Source organism: Acinonyx jubatus, chromosome C2, assembly GCF_027475565.1.
Source record: "Acinonyx jubatus isolate Ajub_Pintada_27869175 chromosome C2, VMU_Ajub_asm_v1.0, whole genome shotgun sequence".
NCBI lineage: Eukaryota > Metazoa > Chordata > Mammalia > Carnivora > Felidae > Acinonyx > Acinonyx jubatus.
The window spans coordinates 68,804,806-68,832,356 of NC_069384.1; the positions used below are offsets into that span (position 1 = coordinate 68,804,806).

A 27,551-nucleotide genomic window follows, 5' to 3' on the forward strand; every position below is an offset into this window, starting at 1 on the left:
TTTCTGAAGATGTGAGTCAGAGTGATGGGGATGTCTCCCAAAGGGGACTTGTTTTCATGTGACTGTACATTGGGATTGGCAGGCTGCTTGGGTTGTGATCCCCATGGAAGTACATTAGCCTTTTGTGACTTATCTGCTGGGAATTTTAGTCCCAACCCCATTGATGAGTGACTCCCTATTTGTGAGCTTCACCGGGTCATAAACTCGAGGATGAGGAGCTGGGGAAAGGATCTGGACGGAACTGAGAAGTTGCAGGGCCAAGTGGTGTCAGGGATCAGAAGGAAGCAAGCAATCCTGAGTTTGGATTTTCTAAAGCTGGTGCACCTGGGTGGCTCAGTCAGTTGAGGATCCAACTCTGGATTTCAGCTCAGGTCTTCATCTCAGGGATCATGAGTTCGAGCCCCACGTCGGGCTCCTCACTGACAGTATGGAGCCTGCTTGGAATTCTCTCTCTCCCTCTCTCTGCCCCTCCCCACTTGCTCTCTCTTGAAGGAAATAAATTTTAAAAATTGTTTTTAATTAAAAATAAAAAGGATTTTTCTAAAGCTGTGGGTCTGAGCAAGGTTCAAAATTAGAACTAGGTGGACAATTGGAACCAAGAAACAATACAGGTTATAATTTTCATCAAGTTGGAGTTAGATAGCAACCAAGAGGGCATGAATATAAGAAGGCAGAGAGTTGAGAGTTTAAGAGTAAGGAATCAGGAAAGCCATGGGACTAAGGAGCGAGGTCTATGTTTATTATGTTACGTGATGGATGCTCTACGTGCATTATCTCATTTAATCCTCCCAAGGAGCCCCTGAGCAGGTAGCTTATGAGACAAGTACGTATGTAAAGTCCTATTTTACATGTGAGAAGAGTGAAGCTTCTGACAGCTTAGATAATTTGCCCATGTTCACAATCCTGACTCAGGACTGGCTCCAAAGCTAGCACACTTTTCATGTGGTCTTCAAGAGCTAAGGAAGGAGTCAAATTCAAGCCACTGGCAGACAAGTAGGCCTGTGATAACTAAGGCAGTCCCCTCATTCTGTCAGAGTTTTAATAATCCATCCTGAAACACAGATCTGTTTAAGGAAGGCTCCTCTAGTCTGTCTGCTGCTGACGTATAAATAGGAGCACTGGCTTGGTGGAGAGAAAGACTGTGTGTGTCCACACCTGTCTGTTGGGAGAGGTATGTGGAAAAAGTAAGGAAGGTGGAGAGGTGGATGGACAAGGAATGAGCCACAGCTTCTGTATAGTGAGTATTGACTGGAGGCCCCATCACAGGTCAGATGGTTGGCCGCTTATTAATGCTGGGTGACATATCCATAAATGTTGGGAATGCTTGTCAGTGGCTGCCTGGGCTTACTCATTGCTTTGAATAAGCGGAAGGATGGTGAGCAAACTCTCCTTGTGTGGACACAACTTTAACATGGTTTTTGTAAATGGATAAGCAGTCAGGACCCATGTGGTACTTCTGGGGTATGTTTATCAGGTGTATTTTCCTGTGTTTGAGAAACAGTATATGACAGCTAGCATGTGCATTTCTAAGAGTTGCCTTTTTAGGGGACCTAAGCTGTTGATTAATAAAATCGTCACTGCCCAGAGACTCGTCAGAACAAACTTGCCATCTAATTATAAATTGCGTCTGACCGGCTAAAAGACTCTGCCTTTGGCAGCAGTCATGGAGAGAGGTTTTGGTTTTGGTTTTTGGTTTTTTTTTTTTTTTTTTTTTTTTTTTTTTGGTTTTGTATTGTATTTCCCAATATGATTGAGAGCCTTGCTTGTGAATATTGTAGGTGTTAGCAAACCCCCAACAGTTCCTACTAGTGCTTTCTTCTCTGGGGATGGACACCCTGAGAACCACCTCTCTGTAACTCCGGCTGATAATAAGCAGCTGATGAAATTCCCAGACAAAGGATCAGATAATCCAAAAGAGGTTGCATGGTTTGAACATCCCAAACAAAGGTTCAATATGACACTGTCTGGTTTCACAGAGGGATGTGTGAAGGCTGAGAGGGTCCTGCTCGCGGCTGTTTCCACATTCAGCTCTCCTCTGCTTATTGAAGGAAATGTCGTCTTTATAGTACTATTTTTATTTGTTTTTACGTGTGTTTTAAATCAGGAATTGAGTTAATCTGTGAGAAAGACATCGATCTGGCAGCCCAGGTACAAGAGCTACTGGAGTTTCTCCATGAGAAGCAGCACGAACTGGAGCTCAACGCAGAGCAGACCCATAAGCGGTTAGAGCAGTGCCTCCAGCTGCGGCACCTGCAAGCCGAGGTCAAACAGGTGAGCCTGGCCCCAACACCTTCCTCCCTTGGTCTGGGCTGCCCACCTGGCTGGGCCCTGCTCCTGGTATGGGGTGAGGCATGCAGAGCCACTGGTGTAACCCAAATGCAGAAAACAGGTGAGTTAAGGAGTGGTCATTTGGTTTTGAAAATGACGCTGCTATCTGTCTACTGGATCTAACGACTAGATCTGATGGCGCAAGCCTCAAACTACAGATGTGTTAGTTTTCTCTCCAACAGTCTCCTGAGACTTCCGGAGCTTTCCCAAGTCGACCTCAGTCACTGAACCTGTTCTCTTCCTTTCTATCCTCAAGCCTGACACACAGCTCATGTGAAATACAAATCCTTCATCAATAAACATAGTCAGGCTTTTGAGCCAGGTTGGTTACCTTGGGGCACCTGCGTGCCTACTGCAACACCTGACGCAGAGTTGAGAGTCTCTGAGTGGTAGCAGTTCCCATTGTTCTTTTCTTTTTTTTTTTTTCTAATTTTTTTTTTCAACATTTATGTATTTTTGAGACAGGGAGAGACAGAGCATGAACAGGGGAGGGTCAGAGAGAGGGAGACACAGAATCTGAAACGGGCTTCAGGCTCTGAGCTGTCAGTACAGAGCCCGACGCGGGGCTCGAACTCACGGACCGTGAGATCATGACCTGAGCCGAAGCCGGCCGCTTAACCGACTGAGCCACCCAGGCACCCCACCCATTGTTCTTTTCAACATGTGTGTGGTTCTTATAAGAAACTTTTTTGCCATATTAAAGTCAATTTAGAAAAAAAAAAAAAGATTTTTATCTGTATGAGACATTATACTAAACATTTTACCAAAGGACATACCCAGACCTCTAGGAACCCCTAGGAAAACATAGTAACCAATGACACATTTTTAAAATATTACATGTTGGGGCACCTGGGTGGCTCAGTCGGTTAAGTGTCCACCTTCAGCTCAGGTCATGATCTCACAGTTTGTGAGTTCGAGCCCCTGCATCGGGCTCTGTGCTGACAGCTCAGAGCCTGGAGCCTGCTTCAGATTCTGTCTCCCTCTTTCTCTGCCCTTCCCCCACTTGTGCTCTGTCTCTCTGTCTCTCTCTGTCTCAAAATAAAAAAATAAACATTAAAAAATAGTAAAATTGTAAAGAATTAAACAAAAATATTACATATTTATATTATGAACAGACTAAATTTTAATTATTAGCATAATGAATGGAGATTTTTTTTATTGAAAGTGGGATTGAAGAAATACAAATATAATAGTTCAGTTTGTTGAGTGCTGTGTACCATTTACATCTGTCTCTCCATCAATCCTCCAACCGTTCTCCGAAGCAGATACCATTTCCATTTTACAGATGAGGGCCCCGAAGCCTAGAGAGGTCACCAAACAGTGGTCACACTGATGGAAGAGCATGTTACTACCCTCCACTGCTCCAGGAGGGCTTCCTGGCAGGGTGGGCTCCATGGCACTTTTGTGGGTGTTCCCTGTGCTCCACACTCTTTCAAGCAATCCTGACCCCTGCACCCTGTAGGCAGAGCCCTGCCCAACGTATCCTAAGCAGAGAAACATCTTCCTGCCAAACATTTTTTCTTATGTAGTGTGGCTGCTACACTGTCGTATTTAACTCTATTAATTTAGTATAGGGGACAAAGACACCTTTTTAATTTAATCATTACTGTTCTTTTATATCCAGAGTATTTCTTGTTAATGCCTAGGTCTTAGCTATTATATTGTTATTTATTATAATGCACAAAATTGTCTTCTGTGCTCTGCTTCTCCCGATCAGTGCTCAGCCAGAGCCCGCATACGCTGTGCTAAAGATCTGTCCTCCGTGCAGATGAGATCACTGAGTGCCAAGTAAGGCAGAATCACAGGGCTGCCATCCAGGCTGTTTTCTGTGTAATTACACTGGGACCACTCCTAAATCTCTGGAGAGATGTGTTATTCACAGGAACGTGGTGGAAATCCTAGCAGACCCAGAGCAGTGATGAGTATACAAGTTCTGAAGCTTTTGGTAGTAATGATAGTACTTACTCTTTATATGAGAAATACTTCCTCATTTATAATCTCATTTTTTAAAATAAATTTTTTAAACGTTTATTTATTATTGAGAGACAGAGAGAGACAGAGCATGAACATGGGAGGGGCAGAGAGAGGAGGAGACACAGAATCCAAAGCAGGCTCCAGACTCCGAGCTATCAGCACAGAGCCCAACGCGGGGCTTGAACTCACAAGCCTTGAGATCGTGACCTGAGTCGAAGTCGGACGCTTAACCAACTGAGCCACCCAGGTGCCCCTATAATCTCATTTTAAGAGAAGAGACCCATGGTGAAAAAGGAGTGTCTGTTTATTTCACAGATGGGGAAACTGAGGCGGCATTGGGTTAGTGCTGCCAGGGCCTGTTGACTGCTTAGCTGAAACTTCAGCCCAGCTTCCTTTATCCACAGTCCCACAGTTTGCCTCTCCTGGGCCTCACTCTTGCCCTCGGGCTCCAGGAGAAATAGGAAGCAGCCCTCCAGCAGAACACAGCCTGGGGGTCTTCCTGGCCTTCACAGCACTACATATTAGAGCACAGGCAGGTACGGCCTGTGCCTGGCACAAGGCGCCTGCCTCATCAATCAACACACTCCAACAGGTCATGGGAGTCCTCCGTCGTTCATGCATAGTTGTTCCCATCAGCCGAAGGTGGCGGGAGAGATCATCCAAACAGAGTAACAGGAAAATCATTCCTATTTGACTGTGAAATGAAATATATACTTTTGTTTTGTTCCTGGTTTTTAATTTTATTGTTTGCTCCAACATTAATAATAGAGCTCACACCCTAATTACGTTTTTCTTGACTGGTATGGAAATGGAAATGAATTTTCATACTCTAAGTATACATTCTGTGTAGAATGGGGAGTTGGGATGATGATAGGTACTTTATCAAATGGGGAAGTGGGATGTCTATATATGAATAATCCAGGCTTGACTAATATCTGGATACATTCCTATTCAGTATTTCGTGAGTTGGAAGACAAAAAATTCTTCTGCAGCAGCAAATGGCTTCTCCCCACCAGGTGAAGATGACACATATGGGATTGTAGTTCAAAACCATACTGGATTGCTTAAGTCAGACTGCAAGAAACCCACGAAGGCCTTCGGGAAGGACAGAGGTCCTGGGAGGCGCCAAGGGATTGCTGCTTAGTTAAGCCACCATGCCTCATTAGGCAGACTTGTTTTCCTTGTCAGCGTAGGGCTCTTTCTTTTGGGAGTCGTCTGATCCAGTTTCAGAGAAGGCATTTGTGTTTGATGGAAGTTGGTGGAGCAGGAAATATTGATTTGAAAGCTGTTGACAACTTGGAAAGAGGGAGTTAATTTAGATGTCAGTATTGATCAGTGGAGCTAAATTTAGACACCAGCTTGAGAGTTTCTCTTTTGAAAATACTAAAAGAAAAAAAAAAAGGAAAGAAAGAAAAAAAGAAAAAGGACACCTTAACTGAAATGCCATTAATGGGGACGGAAAGGGAGAGACCCACAATGTGCTGTTACACAGCTCTGTCGTTAGAGCTCATAGATGAAAAGTTTAGATTTGGCCATCATAACCTATGGTTATGTAGTTACACCACAATTATATTAAACGTAGGCTTTGAGGAGAGATGATGCTACGGATGTTAAACTGAAAATTATTTTCGAGTATTGAGAACAAATGAAGTTGTTTAATGCAACCTGTGTTCTTTCTGAGGGATTACATAGGACTCTGTATCTTAGATAAATGGCCCAAACACCTCTAGAGAAATGTTGACTGCTTAAGGAAAACCACTCCCCTGATTATAGCCCATGGTCCAGGGCCCTAGACCACTCAGATGCCCCCTTTCTTCTAGAAAAGTGGTTCAGATTACTCTGTAGTCCCACAGCATTCTCTGATTGCTTTCCAGGAAAATTACTACTCTGATAAAGATGACCTCACATTTATTAGATAATCCAAGAAGATTTGAAAAACCTACTCAATGGGCATAAAACTAAGTGAATTTCCATATGTATTACCCCAGAACAGTGCATTTAGCAGAAAATAGGCCAAAATGGATTTGTAAGATATTGGGGCTCTAAGCTATGGGGAAATAAATCATACTTATTTGTCTACTAAAGGCATTGACTTTCATTACTCCTGTGGACCAAATACTGCCCAAAACTTGCTTATGAACAAAAGGGACATTGAAAACAAAGGAGAAACTATGATCCTGTCAAGAATACTGTGTTCAATTCTGTTCACCACACATAAAGGTAGAAAAGAGTTGGGGTAGAAAAGAGTTGGGGTAGACCAAAGGGACAAGTACTGTCCATTTGTTTCAAAATGGAGACATGGTCACAGTCTATAAAACCAGGAAGGATGATCACATATACAATCTCTTAAATTGTGAATTTCTAGAACTAAGAAGTGCTGGAAATATGACAGGCTCTGAGTTACCATCTGAGGGGTGGGCAATTTTTCCCGCGGTCAGACTTTCAGAAATGACTGTGCCTTGTGATAAGTCATCAGCAACAGCTGGTCTTAGAGTCAGAGGCCTTGAGGGCATCTTCATAGCTTCATTGTGAATGTGACCTAGAGAACCGTATACAAACAGCTTCCCAGCCTGTGTGGTTACAGGGTACAGCTTGCCCCACTGAGATGGCATCATCATTTGTGGACATCCACGTCCAGTTAACCAAATTCAGTCTTCTCACTGGGGTTTACCTGAGCTTTCTTAGCCTGAGGAAGCAGTAAATCCCCATTTTCAGTTTGCCATCTCAGCTCTGACTGAGCTGAATTCTTGGCCAGCTCCTGAGTCCCTGAGCACTGATATGCCTCTGGCCCCTCATTCTTACCCACCTGACTCTCTCTGGTATCCTGTGGTTTGCAGGGCCTCTGAATTTTGAAAGAAGTATGGAATGTTAGGATTCAAAGTGACCCACAAAGATCATCTAACCTATAGGTAAATCGTTGCCTCAGATAATTGATCAACATAAAATGCTCATGTTTTGGACTACATTTTATGGTTTGTAGAACACTTTTAGGTTACTTCATTTAGTCTTTCTTTGTGACTTAAGCAACCAAAGTGTTACCATTTTGCAGATGAGAAAACCAAGATTCAGAGAGATTAAATGAGGTTTCTGAAATTACACAGGATTAGAAAAACATTTTCTCATTTTTTCTGACAGTATTTCTTCTATTCCCTTGCACTCATTTGGATGCTCATAGAATAAATAACCAATTTTATGAGACAAGAAAATAAAGGACTACAGTAATAGAAAATTATACCAACAAGAGTTGTCACTGATCAGACTACAAAGAATGGTGGTAACAAAACAGCCAAGGGTCCCACATCACATCAGAATTTGCCAGTAAGCTCTACAAATACTGGAACAAAAATTAATAGTCCTAGCCTTTTTTTTTTCTTCTCACTGTGAGAGGGGTAAATGAAGAATCATAGCATTACCTCGCTTTGCTCCAAAACTAAACATCACCACCTCTACCATCAGCAGGTTTTACATCTTATCAGCCCTGATGTAGAAAGGAAAGGTACTATTATGTTAATTTTGTAGATGAGAAAACTGAGGGTTTTGTGGTTTTTCCAGGTAGTAAAAAAAGCCAGGTGTTCTGACTGCAGACTTTGTGTTTTTTCTTCACTATCCCAGTCCTACTTCGAGGACTGACTCAGGTATAAGAATCAGTCCCACCCCTGAACCTAAGCCATGGATATAAACATGCATTTTTATCTTCCTAAAATCAAAATTCCCACTCTGGTGACCTGACATGCCTTTATAAACAGCATTTGGAAGATCAAAATGAGTAAGAATATCAAGGATATGGCATGACTTAATGAACGACGCAGAGACTGGAGCCTATAATATCTAAATGGAAACCTAGTAAATGGAGATCCCCATCACCACAGCTATAATTGATGTTTCCAGTTGGCTGAAACTAGAAGGTAACATATGCCAGCAAGACTCAGGAGGCCCAGAGGGAGTCAAATTGCCCCTCAAACGTTGATTTGTGATGCACACAGAGTAAATGTTTCTCTGACACCCTCCAATGAATCTTGAACTAAGCAAAATGCAATGAAGCATGGCAGAAGGACTTGCATAGTTCAAAAGTATATATTGTGAGTTCCATTTTCCAAAGAGCTGAAGCTTTTGGCCATGCAATCCATGTATGCATGTACCCAAACTCACAGGCAGCTTTAGGAAATCATTAGCACCTCTAGCCAGCCAGCCACAGTACCCCACTGGCATCAGACATTTCCCACATACACACTCTGAGCAGTATTCCTGCGACTAATTGCTTTACAGATTTGGCATCTCATCCACAATCTGCCAGACTGGCCATGAGTTAGCATCTCAATCAAAATAGCCCAGCTTCCACAGGATTTTTGCCCTAGTGTTATCCATGTACAATATGTCATCAGTCATTTTCTGCCCAAGGAGGAAATTTGAGAACTGCCTATGAGGATTGTGGAATAGGAGAGCCCAGGCTTAGTATTTTTCTAACTGTTGAGCATGAAGAAGTTGAGAGGGGGAAAAAAGTCTGCAAAAATCTGAAACAGATTGTGGTATCTTCTCCTTTGCCTTAAAGTAACAGATGGATGATATGTACTGATCTTGAAATTTCAGAAGAATTTTTATTTCCTCTCCAAGCAGGCTCTTAGACTCCCTAATAAAGAAAGTATTTGGCGATTTTCTGGTGACAAGACGCAAGGTAGATTTTTAAGGCCTGATTCTTCCAGTGTGATGATTTGCTTGACTCGATCTTAGCTGGAGAATTGCCACGTGTCCATTTCACCTAGGACTGTCTAGACAGTGTCAGCTCTTTCTCCTTCTATTCTAATATTCCATAACTGAATTCTCTTTCTCCAGTACTAATTAAGGTCACCTAGAAATTTTACTTAGCCTAGCCATTGCCTCTAGATAATATAAATCAATTATAACTTCCTCTCCCCTTGCCTTTTTTTTTTTTTAATGATCCAGTGTATGGATTATTTATGCTGTTTTACTTGTTTTCTTTCTCCCTCCTCTTTCCTTTGGGTCATTGACCTGTCAAAGCTCAGACTTGTCTACTTTTAACTATTTTGCAAGGCATAAGAGGTTGGACCCACTTGTTCAGGTGTGATTTGGGTATTGTCTATACAATAGATAATTATTCCCTTTTTCAAAAACATTACTGCATACTCGCCACCTGCAAGGCACTGTGCTAGGCACTGTGTGAGACAAAGCATGACATGTATATTGCCCTAGTCTTCCAGAAGTTTACATTTGGGGGGACAGAGTATGGTGGGATGTTGAACTTCAGAAGTGTACATACAATACAAGCAGATAATGTTTAAATTAAGTGGCTGAGGAAATTGGGACAGAGGGGTAATAATGGTAGAGTAGAATAAATGTGTCTAAGAATGAGGTTGATACTTACAATAAGAACCTTATGGCACGTGGCGCCAGGTAAGATTGCAGAGATGAGCATTATCCAGAGCCTTCCTGTCCTCTCTCCAAGTGTGGTCAGAAAATAGCAGGGTCTGACTGAAGGACCAGTCAGAGAAAGCAAGAGCTCTGGGGACGTTGCAAAGGCCATTCACCTGTGTTCTTGTCCTGACTCCCTAGGTCCTGGGATGGATCCGCAATGGGGAGTCAATGCTCAATGCCAGCCTGGTCAATGCCAGCTCTTTGTCTGAAGCAGAGCAGCTGCAGAGGGAACACGAGCAGTTCCAACTGGCAATCGAGGTAACACCCAAATCTGACTACACTGTCCTCCCTTCCCCATTCTGCTCTGCACTTCAGGCAAGATGATTCCTCAAGATGTGGGCATTTCTTTAGGTAGTGAAGCCTTAACTCTTTCTGGTTAAATGGTCCAGGTAGCTCCCTATTATGCAGGAATTGATGGAGAAGCAAATGCAAGGGTTCATCACCCCCAAGGAGTCCTAGTATGAGAAGACAAGTATTCACACCACAAATGTGCATCTTGGTTACCCATTGGTACCTTTCACCTTAAGGCCCCGGGTACACTGAGCTTTTTGTACATCATGGACTATACACCATGTGAGACTGGTAAAGCCAAAAGGTTAGAAGTCCGTTTGAAGATCACTCAGAATTGAAGATAGACAAGTACAAAAGTCATTTGTACATTAGTATTCCATTTTAAAACCTTTGATTCCTAGGTAATATTTAGATTTTCGTGTCAGATTCTGCCTCTTACCAAGAACAATGAGCACTGGAGCAGGTTGCACCAGATAGTTTGCTTCACTGAGAGTAGCTGTTTGATAAGTCACGTTTCAAGAATAAACTGAAACCAGAAGTTCACCAGCCAAGACTTGTCTTAAAGACTATTTTAAAATAAAATTTCCTCTTACAACAATCTGATATAAATTTTTTCATCTTGCTTTAAATAATACCTTTAATTATCCTTTCTACTAGAACATTCTCCTTCCCAGAGAGACTTGAGCTGATTGCCTTAGAGTGGTGTGGGGGAAAGAGTAGAAAATGGGACATGGGAACTATATTAAAAATAAGTTCAGCACCAACGGGAACAGAGAGAAACCTTGAAAGACATCCATTACTTGTGGTTCAGTATAAATGTCAACCCACTTTTGAGTGAATAAGAAATGCAAAGGTGTTATCTTTTACTAAAAAAAAATGATTGTTAATGAGAATTTTACACAATAATGATAAAATTTTAGCTGTTCATGCCCATACTTATATCTTTAATACAGTAATCATAGATAGCCTGCTATCTTCGTAGGAACCAGTACTAGTCGTAGTTTACTGTCTGGGATTTGAGATTTTAAAATAGGCTATATATTGCACACACAGTGTGGGCAAATAATTTTCTAAGGAGGAACTAAGGAGAGAAGAGAGGTTTTATTATCATCAGCTGCCTCTTTCCCTTTTACTGGCATGCCCAAATATGAAAGTTGTTAAGACCTATTCACTGTCAAGGAAAAATCAGGATTGGGGTTACAATTGAAAATCAGGCACACAGTGGTCAAAGCCCCATAGAGAGTCAGCATGAAGGGAACAGAGGTTGGGCAGACTAGGGGCATGGCATGGAGCTGTGAGAGTGCTAGACAGAGAGAAGACCATTGTTGGCCACACCTCCTCCTTGTTTATCTCAGCTGTGAAGGTTTACCTGCCCTATCAGGTAATTAAATTCCCTGTTCCATAAGCAAATGTTGGGCAAGTAAAACCAAGTGTCATGATGTACTTGAGCATTTCAGTGAGCTAGTGGAAAACTGGGTAAATGCATCAGCTCTGCTAGTGAAGTGACTAAATCCCACGACCTGCATATGCAGTATGTATTAATTTGCAATGGTGCTGTCGCACCCTTACAGAATAGAAGCTCACTAAGCATGTAGGTTTCTTAATTACATGGGTGCAACTTGATCAAATATTCTTGGAATTGATATTGAGATATAGGCCCCTGTGGAGTATATGTCTATGGTCTGAAGAGGAGATAGCAGAACAGATAGGATTTCTGGAAGATCATGGGAGTGGAGGGTAGGCAGGGTCTGTCGCATAGTTAACATAATGAACTTCCAATTTGCTCCTTCTCCAGGGAGCCTGTGCTTCTCCCTAAACGTGTTGGTTTAGACCATGTTCTGCATCAAGGGGAAAATATGCCAAGGAAGATTGAAGCAGTTTGAAAGGGGATCTGACTAGCCTGGTTTGGCTTGGCCCACTTTGATGGTATTACTGAGGCCTTTCCAAGTAATGGCTGATAGAGAACATAATTTGACTTCTTGGACCCTGAGAAAAAATCCTATGTTCCAGAAGGGAAAACAAAATAAGTGTGGGTAGGATGATCATATAATTTATTGTTAAAACTGAGACACTTCTGAGAGGGAAGAAGGGAATTATTAGTAATTAAGCTAGAAAAAATAGGCATATACTAACACTATCATGGGCAGACTAGAATGTCTGCTTACCGTAGCTTGGGTGGATTTATGGGTTTTAAGGTTTTGGTCTCCCCGAAGAAGGTCAGAGTTTTTACTGGAAGTACCTGGGTTTCAGGAAAACAGAACAGTTAAGAACAGAGACCAGAACAAAGCACCCAAAGTGTAGATTTATCAACAGACCCAAGTTATTGTTTGTTAGTATGCAAAATGTTATGGCTGATGGGGTTTCAAGAGCTGTGAATATCATAGAGATAAGCTCGATTTTGAAATCTATTTTATTTGAAATCCTCTTATGCATTTTAAGTATGAGCATTATGGCAGAAAAAGTAGTTAAAACTGGGTAATAAATTCAATTGATTTGGTTCAATTTTCTTCCATGTACTCCTATTTTACATCATATATTAACATCCTTGGTAATCCATGTCTTAAAGATATAATATTCAATAGGATTACATAGTAGAGAGTAGAAGTACATGCAAAATAATGACTCAGGCGTATCAAAGCAAGATTATGTCGTGTGCATAAGAGTTTGTCATTTTGGAAATTAAAGGGGATGGAGTTCCAAGGACTATCAGATATAATGAGTTTCATAATAAGGAAGAGGATTTATTACATAGCCTAAATTATAGGACAATTAGAGTTATTCCTTCACTCTCAGAGAAAAAGACATAATGATGGGATTTTGATGACAATTACATGCTGATTTCATATATTGAGAAGCCAGTTAATTATCATAATCACTAATGTTCATTTGGTGAACCCTTCCTCCGAGTGAAGCACTGTAGATGCCATTCTAATTGCTAGAGATAAAACAGTCTGGTGTGATATGGTGGGAATGAACATAGGAATAGTCAAACCTGAATCTTATTCCTGGTCTCATCACTTCCTTGGCTGTACATTTTTGGGAAAGTCATTCAACCGGCCTGAGCCTCATTTTTTTTTTTTATTTGTAAAATAGGAATAATAATACCCACCTTATAGTGGTGTCATAAGAAAGAACAAATATACATAAGCACAGTGCTTGGTACAGCATATACCCTTGGATAAATGACAGTTATTAAAGTGATTTTTAAAGCAGTCATTGCTTTGAGAGTTTCACAGTCTAAGTAAGGAGAACCAGCCAAATATTAGATGATTCAGAAGAGAGTAGTTTTTATTGAGTCCAGCTGTCCAAAAAGATTTTTGTATTCAGTTAAAAAAATTAATTTTAATATAGTTAACATACAGTGTTATATTAGTTTCAGATGTACAATATAGTGATTCAACCGTTCTAAACATTACCCAGTGTTCATGATGATAAGTGTACTCTTAATCCCCATCACCTATTTTACCCATTCCCCGCTGACCTCCCCTGTGGTTAGGATCTTCCTATCCAACCATCTTCCCCAGAAGTCCCCAAAAGACATTTTTTTAAGTTTACTCATTTATTTTGAGAGTGAGAGAGAGTGAGAGTGGAGGAGGAGCAGAGAGAGAGGGAGAGAGAGAGAATCCCAAGCAGGTTCTGCACTGTCAGCACAGAGCCAGATGCAGGGCTCGAGCTCACAAACCATGAGCCACCCAGGCACACCCCCTCCCCCCCAAAAACAGCTCAGATTTGAGCTGAGTCTCAAAGTACTACTGGACCGTAAGTGGGAGAGAAGAAGGGATGTTCATTAAAAGGCAGGAAGAATGAAGGTAGCGAAAATTAAAAAGTGCATAGTGTGTTTTCAGAGGGTTTTTGTAAGGAGGTAGTAGATGATAGTGTTACAGACTACATTGGGAGGAGACTTTAATGACATCTTTTAAGTTTGGACTTAATTTCACAGCAGTAGGGGAACCACTGAAGGCTTTTGAGTTGAGAGAAGGGAATGATATTATAGCATCAAATTAGAGTTTCAGAGCCGGAAGAACATTAGAAGTCACTTCATCCAAGAACTTCCTATTACAGGAAATCAAATTTATCTGTATGAAATGTGAAGGATGGGTTTGATGGATTAGAAATGGAAGGCAAGGAGACTAGCACTGGAACCACCACAGCAGTCTAGGCATGACGTGGGCTAGACCAGTCAAGGATGTTGTTCCTTGAGGAACAAGTCAAGGATGATGTCACTATTGGAACCCCAGGTGACAACAAGGAGGGCAGATGGTAGACTGCTGTCGGAAGATGCTTTCAGAGGAAGGAGTTTCATTTTAGATGCGGAACCTGAGAAGATCTCTAGGAGGAAGGTGGTGGCTCTGGCAGGGCAGTCAAGCCGTTTGCATTCACTGGCGAGCATTCCTCCTCTCTCCAGGAAGACCATTCATTTCTTTTACTAAGAATGCATCTTTGTAAGTGGCTAACATGGGGCAGGCAGCTAAATCAACTGACCCAGTGCTGCTGACCTGGAGTGAGAAGCGTGACAGGCAGCTCAAGACAATTAAAGATGAGGGTCAGATGTAGGGCAAGAGATGGATACTGAGAGTCATCTACAAAGAGGAAATAATAGCAGCCATGGGAATAAATAAGAGCTCTGCAGAAGTGAAGGAAAACCGAGAATGCACTTTGGGATACCCCTCTATTTAGGAGACAGGAAAAGAAAATGGTGCCAATAAGTAAAACAGAGAAAGAAGTCGGGGATTTATAAAGGATCATTTCTGCCCCTTAGTTTACTCTTTCTAGCCATGTTCAGCATTTAGGAACTCAAATTCTGATGTGGTCATCATGACTGAGGGCTGATTTAGTGGCAAAGCAAGGGAATAAAGGAGTCTAGGTTGCTGAAGGCTGTCGTGCTAACATAGCTCACACTGAGTACAGATTTCAGAACAGGGAAGGGAAGCCAGGAGATGGTTGACAGACTAGGGAAAATCAACAGGACTATGCAAACTGCCCTCTGGGATGAGGGTGAAGGGGAAGCAGTGGTGTAGAGGAGAAAAGGAGGGAGGTTGTACTCACACAGGGAGTGCTGAATGGATCAGCTCTTGGGGACTGTCCTTGCACGGCTGCCCAAGAAGGGCAGAAGTAGTTCTGGAGTACGTTACTGGGCTGCTAGCTGTCCCCTTTTACTGGAAGCTGAGCTATACTTTCTTAAACATGCAGAAGCCAAATTACCACTATGCCATGGAGTTGAAATCATCCCAATGGCTGAGGTTGCAATAATATTACCTCTTTGAAGTCCTGTTTCATCCACATCCATACTTTATTTTAGTAAGTTTTAATCCCTTTTGGCTCTCTCTGCCACCCTGTCCTCCAGCCTGGTCTCCCTACCTCCTACAGTTAATATGAATCAGAGAATGCAGACCACATTTAGCCTGAATAAGAAAATAAACCTTCCATGATATATATATTATCCTAAATGCGAACATAAGTAATGTAATAATGTAAGGATTACACATTGAGCTAAATTATCTACTACACTGCTCTGTTCCCTTGGTGAGGTAGCAAAGTGATGGTGAGATGCTACTCTTAGGCTTTATTAACCTGCCAAATTTATTCCTTCTCCTGGAGTCCTTTTCAACTAATTATTAATGTTTAAAATAATTGCATTGTTGGCTGAGCTTTGTATTATATGGAGATTTTTTTTCTTATGTGCTATGTTTATTTGATCTGTAAAATGGGACTACAGCAGTAACTTCCTTTGAAAACTCACTACAGTGAACAATTTTATGATGAGATTTGAAAAGAAAAATTCACTAGTGTATGAACCAATCAGGGAGCAGATATATACACAACTGTTATTTTTCTACCACAGAAACTGAGATGTTTTTAGAACCAGTGATACAAGTAGGAGAGTGGGGGTGGGGGTGGGCAGGAGCCAGGGTCCTGAGCATTCAGTTAATGAAAATGCATGATGTTCTTTTTTTTTTAATACGCTTTAAAAACAGTGATATATTAATCGTCATGACAAAATGTTTGAATCTACCATTTAAAGCTCTTTAACTTTTCTGCATCTTTCCACTCACGCCTCACTCCACCCCCTCCTGTACCACGCCTGGGTCGTTCCCACGGACCTCTCTCTCCTCCCCTTGTGCCCAGTCCCTCTTTCATGCCACTTCCTTGCAGAAGACGCACCAGAGCGCCCTGCAGGTACAGCAGAAAGCTGAGGCTCTGCTCCAGGCCGGCCACTATGATGCCGATGCCATCCGGGAATGTGCCGAGAAGGTGGCCCTCCACTGGCAGCAGCTCATGCTGAAGATGGAAGACCGGCTAAAACTAGTCAATGCCTCTGTGGCATTTTATAAAACTTCTGAACAGGTGAGGGAAGGGCTGCAGGGTGTGAGGGACTGATGTTGATGGAGGGCTTTTTTTTTTTTTCCCCTCGTACTGCAAATCTGCAGTATCTCCCTTAACAAGAAGCTAGTCTTCTCAGTACTAACCTTTGAGAGTAGAAAAATGATGTGGAAATACTACAGTTAGCTTCCTTATAACATTTTCTTTAGAGAAGTGAGCCATGTGACTTGCTTCTTAGGAATTTCTCAAACTCATCAGACGTAGATGTTAAGGGACAAATTGCACTGAATACTAGATTTGAGGGGTGTATGGGTCAGCTATTGCCACAATAATGCTACCCCACAAATCAGTGGCATAAAACAATAAGCATTTTGTTTTTAAGTATTTGAGTTCAGCTGATCTTGGCTAAGCTTGCTGGAACTGGGCTCCCGGCTATAGATTTGGTCTGGATCTGCTCTCATGTCTGTCATCCTCCTTGACCAGCAGCTATTTGAGGCACATTTATGGTGAAAAGCAAGAGTGCAAGAGCCCAAAATCTACTGTGCAGGTGCATCTCAAGTCTCTGCTTGTGTTACATGCTCTAACATCCTTTTGGCCGAAACAAGTCACGGGGCCAAGCCAACATCAATGAGGCAGGGAAGTATATGCCTCCTATGAAGGTCAGGAAAGTAGGAAAGCAGAGTGACCGTGATCTAATCTGCCACAGTCAGGCACTATGCCTGAAAAACAGTCAGCACTTTCACTCGTGGGGCTCTCAGTCTGATGGAGGAAACAGTTCTCTGTCACCGGTGGACCATGAGCCTAACTGGTAGGATGGTGCTGCCATGGGAGAAAAGGCAGGAGATACATACAGCAGGACATTAAAGATGTGGACCCTTCACTGTCCCATCTGTACAGCAATATGCACAGGGCCGAGAGGATTTTTAAATGATTCAGGTGCTTTTAAGGGAATTCTTTTCATGAAATAGAGGTTTAAAACACAGTAATTTTGGGACACCTGGGTGGCTTAGTTATTTGATTATCCAACTCGTGATTTGGGCTCAGGTCATGATCCCAGGCGCCGTGGGATCACGCCTCACATCAGGCTCTGTGCTGAGTCTGGAGCCTGCTTGGGATTCTCTCTCTCCATCTCTCTCTGCCCCTCCCTCACTCATTCTTTTTTTCTCTCTCTCAATAATAATTAAAAAAAAACAGAAGTAATTTTATTTAATGTAAAATACTTTCCTCATTTGAATTGCTCCCTGGCAGAAATCAATCAGAAATGTTCTCCTCTGGGTGACTTACAGGGACCATGAGAAAGTCTGTCTTGAAGCAAATATGACATGCCTGTCAGAGGGCCCAGTAGCCAGTGTTCCAGTCTCTCTCCACACCTTTTCTCACTTCTCCTTTCTGTTGGAGTAATGATGCCTTTGACGGTCACAGAATTGGGAGCAGCTGAGTAGGATGGTTTATAGATGCAACACAATCCCAATCAAATCCCAGGCTTTTTTTGTAAAAAAAAAAAAAAAAAAAAGATATGCTGATTGTAAGATTTATGTGGAAATACAAAGAATCAAGAATAGCCAAACAATCTTGAAAAGAAAAAAAAAAGTTGGAGGAGTTACACTACTTGATTTTAAGACTTACTCTAAAGCCACAATGATCAAGACAGAATGATGTTGGCGTAAGAATAGACACAATGAAACAGAATGGAAATTCCAGAAGGAGACCCCAAATATACAGTCAGTTGATTTTGACAAAACAATTCAAAAGCAAAGGAAAGAATGATGCTGGACAACTAAATATAGGTTTCCCCTGCTATCTGAATGTAGAGCATTCCTATGAAAACTTTTGTAAGCTGAAGTCAGATGTAAAGCAAAAAAGCAGTGACCATTAATTTACATGGGAAAATTTTTTTAACATTCCCAGACCCAAAAGTAACCTCTTGTAGGCCCTTTTGAAACCTTAGGGACACATCTTGCTAATGGACGCACAGAATAAGTCAAGATAAAGCACAGATGCTCACAGACACAGTTCAGAGCTGTGGCAGCTGGATGCTGAGAGGCTGAGTATAGTTCCTGGAGAAGGAGGCTGGGGACCACCCTCACTACTTGGGTGCATGCTGCCTCTGTGACAGCTTCCCGCAGAACAAATGCTGAACACTGTGTTTTACTTTTCACCTTTTTTTCATAAAACCGAAAATCCTCCACGTATTTCTTTCAGTTAGTAAAAACAGGTACTAACATAGGTCTTTCACAAACGTGAAGTGGTGTTGTGAGCTTGTGAAAAGCAGGAAATACCTGTACCCAGATTTTTTTCTAATGAGGTTTAATCCCTGTCTAGTATCATACACCACTTTTAGTTTTTAATGGACCACGATGCTGAAGGGGACAAAGCTCTACATTAAGGAGTCAGTCAATTTGTCCCTGAACTGACCTTGCCAAAGGTTACCTTACTGCTCTGGATTTGTTTCTTTACCTGTTAAATTAAAGGACTTATGCTTGCTAATCTTTTCATTTCCTGTAGCTCCCAAATTGATTTTTAGTTCAGTATTATCATGGGACAGGCCTTAAGTACTCAAAGTTTTTTGCATGTCTGTGATCCGTTTTCTCTCAAGACATGGGCCTTCCTACACATATTCACGCCTTGCATGAGGAGAGGTGTGTGGTGCCAGAGGAGGCAGGATTCAGGGACAGGCCTTCTCATGACATGGGGAGCATGTTGGCCATGAGGGTGATTTGCCTGGAACATTTTTTAGCTCAGTTCATCACTCAGTAAACATCCTGTCTAGTACCACACTCTTCATCAAAAGGGATGGCCTTCTCAGGCAAAGGGGACCCAGGATAGTTGTAGCTGTTCTTCCTGCTGCCATAGCCAAGCTTTCAAAGCCTAGTAAAAGAAAGTATAGGAATACAGGTTTCTATTTCCTGCACCCTTCCCTAGGCCCTGACACAAGGCTGCCCTAGGTCCCCTTCTGTTGCACCCAACCTGACTTCCATCCAAGTGCCATTTGCAACACTTTTGCTTTTAGAGTATGGCCTCTTAGCACTTTGAGAACCACTATCTTTTAAGTTAACCTAGATTTGTTATCCTCTGAAGGAAATGCACATTTTCTAATAGAAGACCTGAAGTTGTCATTGCCTTATGATGGTAGCTCAAGACATTTTTGCTGGGATATGTTTGCCAAGGAGGAGGAAAGAAATCATTCACTTAGGACCCATAAATCCCTCAACACGGCCACTTCCTCCTTTATTTCTGTTTGGGGCTACTTCCTGTAGGGCAAGTACAGATGGTTGGGCAATCCTAGTATCTTCTCTAAACTTCGTTTTCCTGCTCTGCCATATTCACAGAGTCCTCAAGAAGTTCCAGAGATAGAATGAACATACACAAAACACTTTGAACCCCCCTCCCTCACAAATTACTAGTCTTTCTTCCTTCCTTACTCTGTATACTCTCCCTAAGTGATGTCTTCAACCCCATAGCTTCAGCCTTCAGCCAACGACTGTCAGAAGATGACTCCTCCCAAACTCCACTGCATCCTGGACTTCTCTTAGATGTCCCAGGGGCACTGCATGTTCTAAATCTGCAAACTGAACCTCAAAAGGAACATGTCACCTGTGCAGGGTTCTGTCAGCTGAAGCTGCTCAGAAAATCCTTCCTGACCGAGTAATCTACAGAGCCTTTCCTCCTTGGTTCATTAGGTCTGTAGTGTCCTGGAGAGTTTAGAGCAAGAATACCGGAGAGATGAGGACTGGTGTGGTGGACGAGACAAACTGGGACCAGCAGCAGAGATGGACCACGTCATCCCACTCATCAGTAAACATTTGGAACAAAAGGAGGCCTTTCTTAAGGTGAGAGCACATTGTCACCCACAGTGTGAGACATTAGCCTTGCTCCTTGGTCTCCGTTCTCTCTGACTCTGTCACACACACGCAGGCATCATCATATGAGCTTTCCATCCCCCTGTTTTCCTCACTTCTTATCTAAAGGGAGGTATTTGTAGAGAAGATAAAAGAAGATACTGGCTGGTTACCCTGAAAGGTTGAAAAGTTACACTTCAAATATTATTTCTCTCAGCACTTTCTAGATGACTAGGCAGTTATTATATACCATTAGTACAGGTGCCATGTTAGAGTATCATGATATCCCATTGATGTTGTTAATTGAGAAAAATACATAGTTTCACCCAGTGATGTTCGGTTTATAAAGATATTTTTAATTGAAATAGATAAGCCCAGGGGCACCTGGTCGTCTCAGTCAGTAGAGCATGCGACTCTCGCTTTTGGGGTCGTGAGTTTGAGCCCCCACATTGAGCACAGAGATTACTTTAAAAAATTTTAAAAAGAAAGAAATATATAAGCCCAGATTAAATCAGTATTAACATAAATATTTTATAAATGGATGATGCAAAATTTAGGGCAACAATTAAATGAATTTAGACACCTTATTTATCAATCGAACAATTATCAGTAACCAATGGATATAACACCACTTATTTATTCTGTTGCGTGAAGAGAGAAATACCTCAGTTTGTTTTGGTTTTTAATAGAGCCCTGGTTTCTCAGGGAGGAAGCACAGTCCTGCTCTGAGCAGACTTTCAGCTGGTGTGGAAAGTCCTAGTAAGCCTCTTTCCTCTAGCCTTTGATCTTCTCTCTGCCAGAGTCATCTGTGTTAAAAATTATCTAAAGGCTCTGTTTACTCTCAAATTCCTTGCTTTCATGTTCTGCTTCCTTTCAGGTTTCTGAAAGTACAAAGAGAATTTTTATACTCTGACATGTTGCTACTGCTTTTCTATAATTCTATAATTAACTGACTTTCTTTTATTAGGGATTTTCTATACTTGACCACCTCTTTGAGTTTTACTTTTTTTTCTCTCTTTCTCTCTTTTTAAGATAGCTTCTCCCTGCACGCCTCCTTTCAGGCACTCGCACCTGCACTCAATCAGAACCCTTAGTAATCAGCTCTTACTAATAAGATTAAATAAAAAGTCTTCTATACCAGGCTTAAGAGATTTTAAAAGTCTTTTCTAGTATAAAACAAAGTTTAAAACAATAATTTAAGTGGAGCATATTAAAGAATTTTAAAAGAGGCATAAAGATATTGCTTCATAAAATTACGTTTCTTTTGAAGCATGAAAGAAAAAAATGTTTTCCATGTGTGCCTAAAATCATAGGTGAGAAACTCCCTATTGCTGTGGGAATCAAATGCCCAATGGCAGACACTGAGTTCTCCATTTATGTGTATTAGTTCATCTATGTTGGATACTTTAGCTTTGGACCACCATCCAGCTGTTAAATTCGTGGACTTCATGGTGGATAGACTCACCAACAGTCTTTTACCAGAGCTCCCAGAAACAATTGTTACTAATGCAAAATTTAAAATAATTTTTTACAGCGTAATTTGTGGAATCAGTTGCTAAATGTAAAAAGGTGTCAAAATTTGACAGTTTTGTTTAGAGATACTATTGAAAACTGTAGATTAAAAATTAGTGGACTAGCATGTATCATAATCCCCCTTATCCATGGGGGATATGTTCCAAGACTCCCAGTGGATGCCTGAACTTATATATACTATGCTTTTTCCTATGTGTGTATACCTATGATAACATTTAATTTATAAATTAGGCACAGTAAGAGTTCAACAACGATAACTGATAATAAATAGAACTGTAACAATATGCAATAATAAAAGTTATGTGAGTGTGGTCTTTCAAAATACCTCATCCTTCTTGTGATGCTGTGAGATGATAAAATGCCTACAAGATGAGATGAAGTGAGGTGGATGATGTCGGTACTGTGAAGTAGCGATAGGCTACATCACATCAGGAGGAGGACCACCTGCTTCTGGACCGCAGTTGACTGCGGGTAACTGACGCTGCAGAGATGGAAACTGTGGCTAAGGGGCCCTGCTGCATTACTTCTGCAACAGAAGAAAACCTCAAAGAAATTCAGAAATTCTTTGGCCTTGAGAGAAACTAGGAATAATCTGTCAGTAGTCCTAGATTCTAGCCCTGACATGCTTCATGATTCCTGCCCACTTGGGGCCTGGGTCTCCTCCATGGGGACAAGGAGAACGTGACCTGTCCTCTGCCATGCACAGCTAGCACGAATTGTCAAGAGGGTGGTGGAATGGCTCTTCGTCCTGTGTGTAGATCCATATTTCTCAGCAGTAGGATATTAGTGTCACTGAGGTGGGCGTGGATTTTATGGACAAATAAGTTTTTTTTAATGTAATTTCCATTTGGATATGGAATGTATGGTTAATAGGTTTGTTTACCAAATTTGCTTTCTCAAGTCTAAACTAATGTTAGAGTGACTTACCCCAGTGGTCATATAGGAGGCATTCTGGTGGCAGAGGAAAACCAGCCTGAGGCAGTAACTATGACATTATTAACACTGAATCAACATATAGGGAGTCAAGGGATGGCTGATTTCTGATTTTGAGCTGGGATGGAAAGGGGAGAAGCCCAAGGAGTGATTCTTTCTTCCACAAAAGGGTGAGCCTCCTTCATTGGGATTGGAGTATCTGTGAACCAGAAGTGGCCTCCAGGGATCTGCTTACCCAGAGCTCCAGAAACCTCACCACCAGCACCCCTTTTCCAGTGTCTTAGACCCCATGCACCTGCTGGGGTCCTCACACCTTTGTCTCTCTCAGGCCTGTACCCTGGCGCGGCGGAACGCTGAAGTGTTTCTCAAGTACATCCACAGGAACAACGTCAGCATGCCCAGTGCCGCCAGCCACACGCGGGGACCTGAGCAGCAAGTGAAAGGTCAGTGTGGGGGCTTCCAGCCGTGACCCACATCGGCAGCACTGACCGGAGGCTGTGTACCTGGTCTTTATGCAATCTCTGATTTCCTGATTCTTCTCCTTGGATAAGAAAAATGTTGATGTGAGATGGCATGGGCAGTGGTGATTCCTGGGCAATTTTTAAACATGCATCAGGATTTGGAATGGAAAAATGAAGATGTAATTTCCCTGGCACTTTTTCAGTTATCTTGATCTAGAGCAACACTTAATTTTATGAAGTAAAAGAAATGGTCTGTATCTACACCGTTTGTATAGTAGCCACTAGTCACATGGGCTACTGAGCACCTGAAATGTGGCGAATGCAACTGAGGAACTAAGTTTTTCCTTTTATTGAATATTAATTAACTTAAATGTAAATATCCAGATGCAGCTAACATACATTGAAGAGCCCAAGACTAGGGTATCTTACAGCCCAGAAACAAGACACAGATTGAGAAGCATAAAACCAAATTCTAATCCTGGCTTTATGACTTACCATGTAAGCTTTTATAATTTCAGTTTCTTATTTTATTTATCTATTTATTTTTATTTTTAATTTTGAGAGAGAGTGCGAGTGAACTCGGGGCACAGAGAGAGAGAGAGACAGAATCCCAAAGTGGGGCTCAAGCTCACCCGATGCAGGGCTTGAACTCACCAAACGTGAGACCGTGACCTGAGCCAAAGTTGGATGCTTGACCGACTGAGCCACCCCAGAGCCCCGTTTTCATACTTTAAAATGGAAGGTGTCTGAATTCTGGTTCCTAAAAATGTGGTCCCCAGACCAGCAGCACTCATATCACCTGGAGACATGTGAGAAGCACAGACTCTCAGGCCCTGCCTAGACCTGCTGAGTGAGAAGCTGCGTTTTGACAAGAGCTCTTCCACCCCAACCAAGCAGATTTTTTGTGTGCACATAAAATTTAGATAACTACTGGTCTAGATAATCTTTATTATCTCTCTGAAGTCTATATATCTACAATTGTATGAACAAATCAGTAACCTTCAATAATTGCTAATCAGGTGACCACTTTCAGCTTAAATGATTATCATTGGTATCACTGATGCTGGGCCATGCAGAAATTGGCCTTCGAGTGAAGAATTTAACAAGTGTCATCTCATCTTGACACAGCAGAGGACTGCAAGTCTGGAGACCCAGGCTAGGGAGGGAGCTGAAACTGACCTGGAGTGAGGGGTGGGGACAGGCTGAGGGCTGAGAAGTGGGTGGCACTGATCTGCCATAGGAAGGGCCTCCCTCCCTGCTCAGAGAGCTTGAGAGGTGGGAAGATCAGAGGCCACTGGGAAGAATTACACTTAGGAATAAAATTTGCTGCAGAGAAGAAGGAAGCAGGGTTCCTTTTCTAGATATGCTCCCTGTTTGAGGTCAGGGGACCCGTGGGTGGCTGGCATTATGTCACTCTGTCCTTCGTGCACATTGCAGTGCTGGCAGCAGTCCGGGTGAGGCCAACTGCCTGCTGAGAGAGCACGTGCCTCCCCCTACACCTCACTGTACCAGGAGTGGCAGGCACCCAGAAAGACCAGAGTATGCTGCACCTTCATAAGGGTGAGGGCAGGTTGTTGTGTCCATAGGAAAGCTTTCCAGAAAGGGGAGAAATGAAATCTGAAACTCTAGGATTTTTGCCTGATCAGGGTTGATTCTCTTAACCACCGCAGAAGATTCTGCAGTGAGCAAAACAAGGATTAGGAGGCCAAAAGATTAAAATAAACACAGGTTCTTACTTGTCTTTGCCCAATTGAAGCTTCCACCTAAGCAGGGACCTACAATTTCTCTAATACCTATTTCCTTTCCACCTGCTGCCGGGACCCAAGGCCAGGACCACTTATTTTAAGTTTGTATTACAGGTGCAATTATTATGGCATAACAAGCAAAAATTCAGCGACATTCAACTGTAAGCATTTATTGTTCAAGTGACTGCATTGGCTGGGGACCAGCGGTCTTGGCTGGGCTTAGCAATGCGGCTTTGTTTCATGCTGCAAGTCTGGCTGGCTTGGTGCCTTCACTGCAGGTTGGGTTCTTGCCTGTTCCACATGTATTAATTCTGGGACCCCAGTTGAAGGAGAAATTACCCGGCAAAACTCCTTATAGTGGTGATGGCAAGGTCATGTGCACAAGCACACTAAGTTCCTGCTTGTATAATATCTGTTAACAACACATTTGCCAGATCAGGTCACACAGCTGAGCCTTAAAGCAGGGCAATTTGTCTCTTTGTGGAGGAACTAAAAAGTTACATAATAAAGGCATACATATAGGGATTGGTGACGAATTGAGACCTATGAAAGTTCTCAGCCTTAAAGGAAGAGAGACAGATTTTTGTCCTTCCAGGAGGATGCACTAAAAGTTCGAAGTACAAGTACTGTGATTTGATTGTGCCCTTTTTTGTAAAGCTTCTGTAGTGGTAGTCTGTGCTTCTCAGCCCCTCTAACCCAGAGGACCAAGGTAGCTAAGGACTCAGGCTCTGAGGTCAAACGTTTCTATCTGAATGACCCTGGGCAAGTTACCTAGCCTCTCTGAACCTCCGTGTCTTCATCTCTAAATGGAGGTATTAATGGTATGTGCATCACAGAGTATTATGAGAATATGTGCTTGCTACCTAGCAAGTGCTTAATAAATATTAATTTTTCATATCATTGTGTATTTTATTAGTATCTAACAGAATTAGCAGGAAGCAGGAGGCAGACACAATACAAACTGAATAGGAGTGCTTCAAGCATAGAGCACACTATTAAAACACATAGGAAATTTAGGCATGTAGCCAGCTGCTGCTGGAATGACAGGAGGAGAGAGGGACATGACATGGATGAACACCTGCCGTGTCCCATCGTGGTGCCACATGCCTGGTGCATGTCCTCTCACCTGATATCGTTAGAGGTAACGAGAATAGCATTCACCTTTTCTTAGCATGGAAATTTGGACCTAGAGACGTGATTCCAGGTAGACATGATCCTAACACAGCTTCCCTACGCCCATGATTTCAAGGCTGTGCTGTGTGTGCATAGCCGCTTGTACAGGGCAGAGAGTGTGGCTCAGGACATGGGTTATCTATGCAGTTATACCGTCCCTCATACTGTTGTTCCTCTCCCACCCTCTCCTAGCACTCCAGAGTGGCTGGGATTCTTATCAAGTCCCCTTGCTCTCCATAGGCTCCAGAGGCCAACTGAGTTAGCTGTTATTTTAAGATCTGACACCTCCCAAGGTCTCTTACCATCAAGCACTGGCGTTGGTATGAAGAGAATCAGGGTCACTTTGAAGTTACCCTGGGGGCATCCTCTTCCTCCCTTAACTGATGGAACTTCATCAACAGGCCTCACGCCCCCGATCTTACTCCCCTCTGGGAAGTTCTCTGTGGACCAAGCTTTTGGTTCCCCCCATCTGGTGCCTGGATTAGTCCCATGGGGAGATTTGCAAGTCACAGCTATCTGGCCCCTGGGGTGTGCAGATTTGCTCAGCGCCCCCCAGAAGCAGCGCTCCTCTCTTCTGCCCCACAGCCATCTTGAGTGAGCTCTTACAGAGGGAGAATCGCGTCCTGCACTTCTGGACCTTGAAGAAGCGACGGTTAGACCAGTGCCAGCAATATGTGGTGTTTGAGCGCAGTGCTAAGCAGGTATGTTGCTCTGACTTTGCCTCAGTTCTGGGGACGGTGTGGACACCCAGATGACCACAGCATGGGACACAGAGGAGGGTCCCAGCAGCAGGCATAGTAGAGATGGGAGGTGGTGCTGACAAAAGGAGGGAGAACAGACTGTCACTTAGCAGTCCTTCAGCCTTTACCCGTACTCTGTACCAGGAGTTGGGAGAAGATGCTGGGGTCAGATTGCCTCTAAGAGCTCATGGATGATCCTGGGCCTGGCCTAGAAGACGAGGATGAGACATTCTCTTTACTGGTAGGATGCTCCAAGTCTAATGGGAGAGGGCTCAGTCCTAAAATCAGCTTCCAAGCTCCATACTGACCAAATGGTGCCAGCATTTCCTGGGTCCGTCACACTGTCCCAAACAGTGTAACAATGCATGTTTTGCAATTGACAGCTGACTTTTGGGGGACTGGGTGGGTTGTTTCCTCCCACAGGCGCTGGACTGGATCCAAGAAACAGGTGAATATTACCTCTCAACACATACCTCCCCCGGAGAGACCACAGAGGAGACTCAGGAACTGCTGAAAGAGTATGGGGAATTCAGGGTGCCCGCCAAGGTAGGAAGCAATCTGGAGCCCTCCCCACACACACCCAGCACTCCCCAGTCTGGCCAGTTTTACATTATGAAAGGGAGAACAGCCTCAGTGCACAGAAATGTTAACCACAGGGGCAAGGGGTGGGGCGGCGGAGAGCATGGGTAGGATGATCTCCATTGAAACCTGAATACCCAAAGAATTGCAGCTGCTGGACGGAGCATCTGTATGAGAGAAGTCAGCTCCTATACACTGTGCTCC

General features: G+C 42.7%; 1 protein-coding gene across 22 annotated transcripts in view; it reads left to right on the forward strand.

The window, feature by feature from the left end:
- The window catches only part of KALRN (kalirin RhoGEF kinase), a 661,810-nt gene that overhangs the window by 377,594 nt on the left and 256,665 nt on the right, over window positions 1–27,551 (forward strand). For 16 of the 22 annotated variants that reach the window (XM_027061042.2, XM_027061047.2, XM_027061027.2 and 13 more), the window contains exons 15-21: window positions 2,105–2,271; window positions 9,871–9,990; window positions 16,150–16,368; window positions 20,025–20,174; window positions 22,978–23,092; window positions 26,614–26,729; window positions 27,192–27,314. In XM_027061042.2, the coding sequence (XP_026916843.1) occupies window positions 2,105–2,271; window positions 9,871–9,990; window positions 16,150–16,368; window positions 20,025–20,174; window positions 22,978–23,092; window positions 26,614–26,729; window positions 27,192–27,314 (1,010 nt within the window). The remainder of the gene's footprint in view (window positions 1–2,104; window positions 2,272–9,870; window positions 9,991–16,149; window positions 16,369–20,024; window positions 20,175–22,977; window positions 23,093–26,613; window positions 26,730–27,191; window positions 27,315–27,551) is intronic. The other 6 variants (XM_027061044.2, XM_027061048.2, XM_027061033.2 and 3 more) reach the window with 1 other exon arrangement.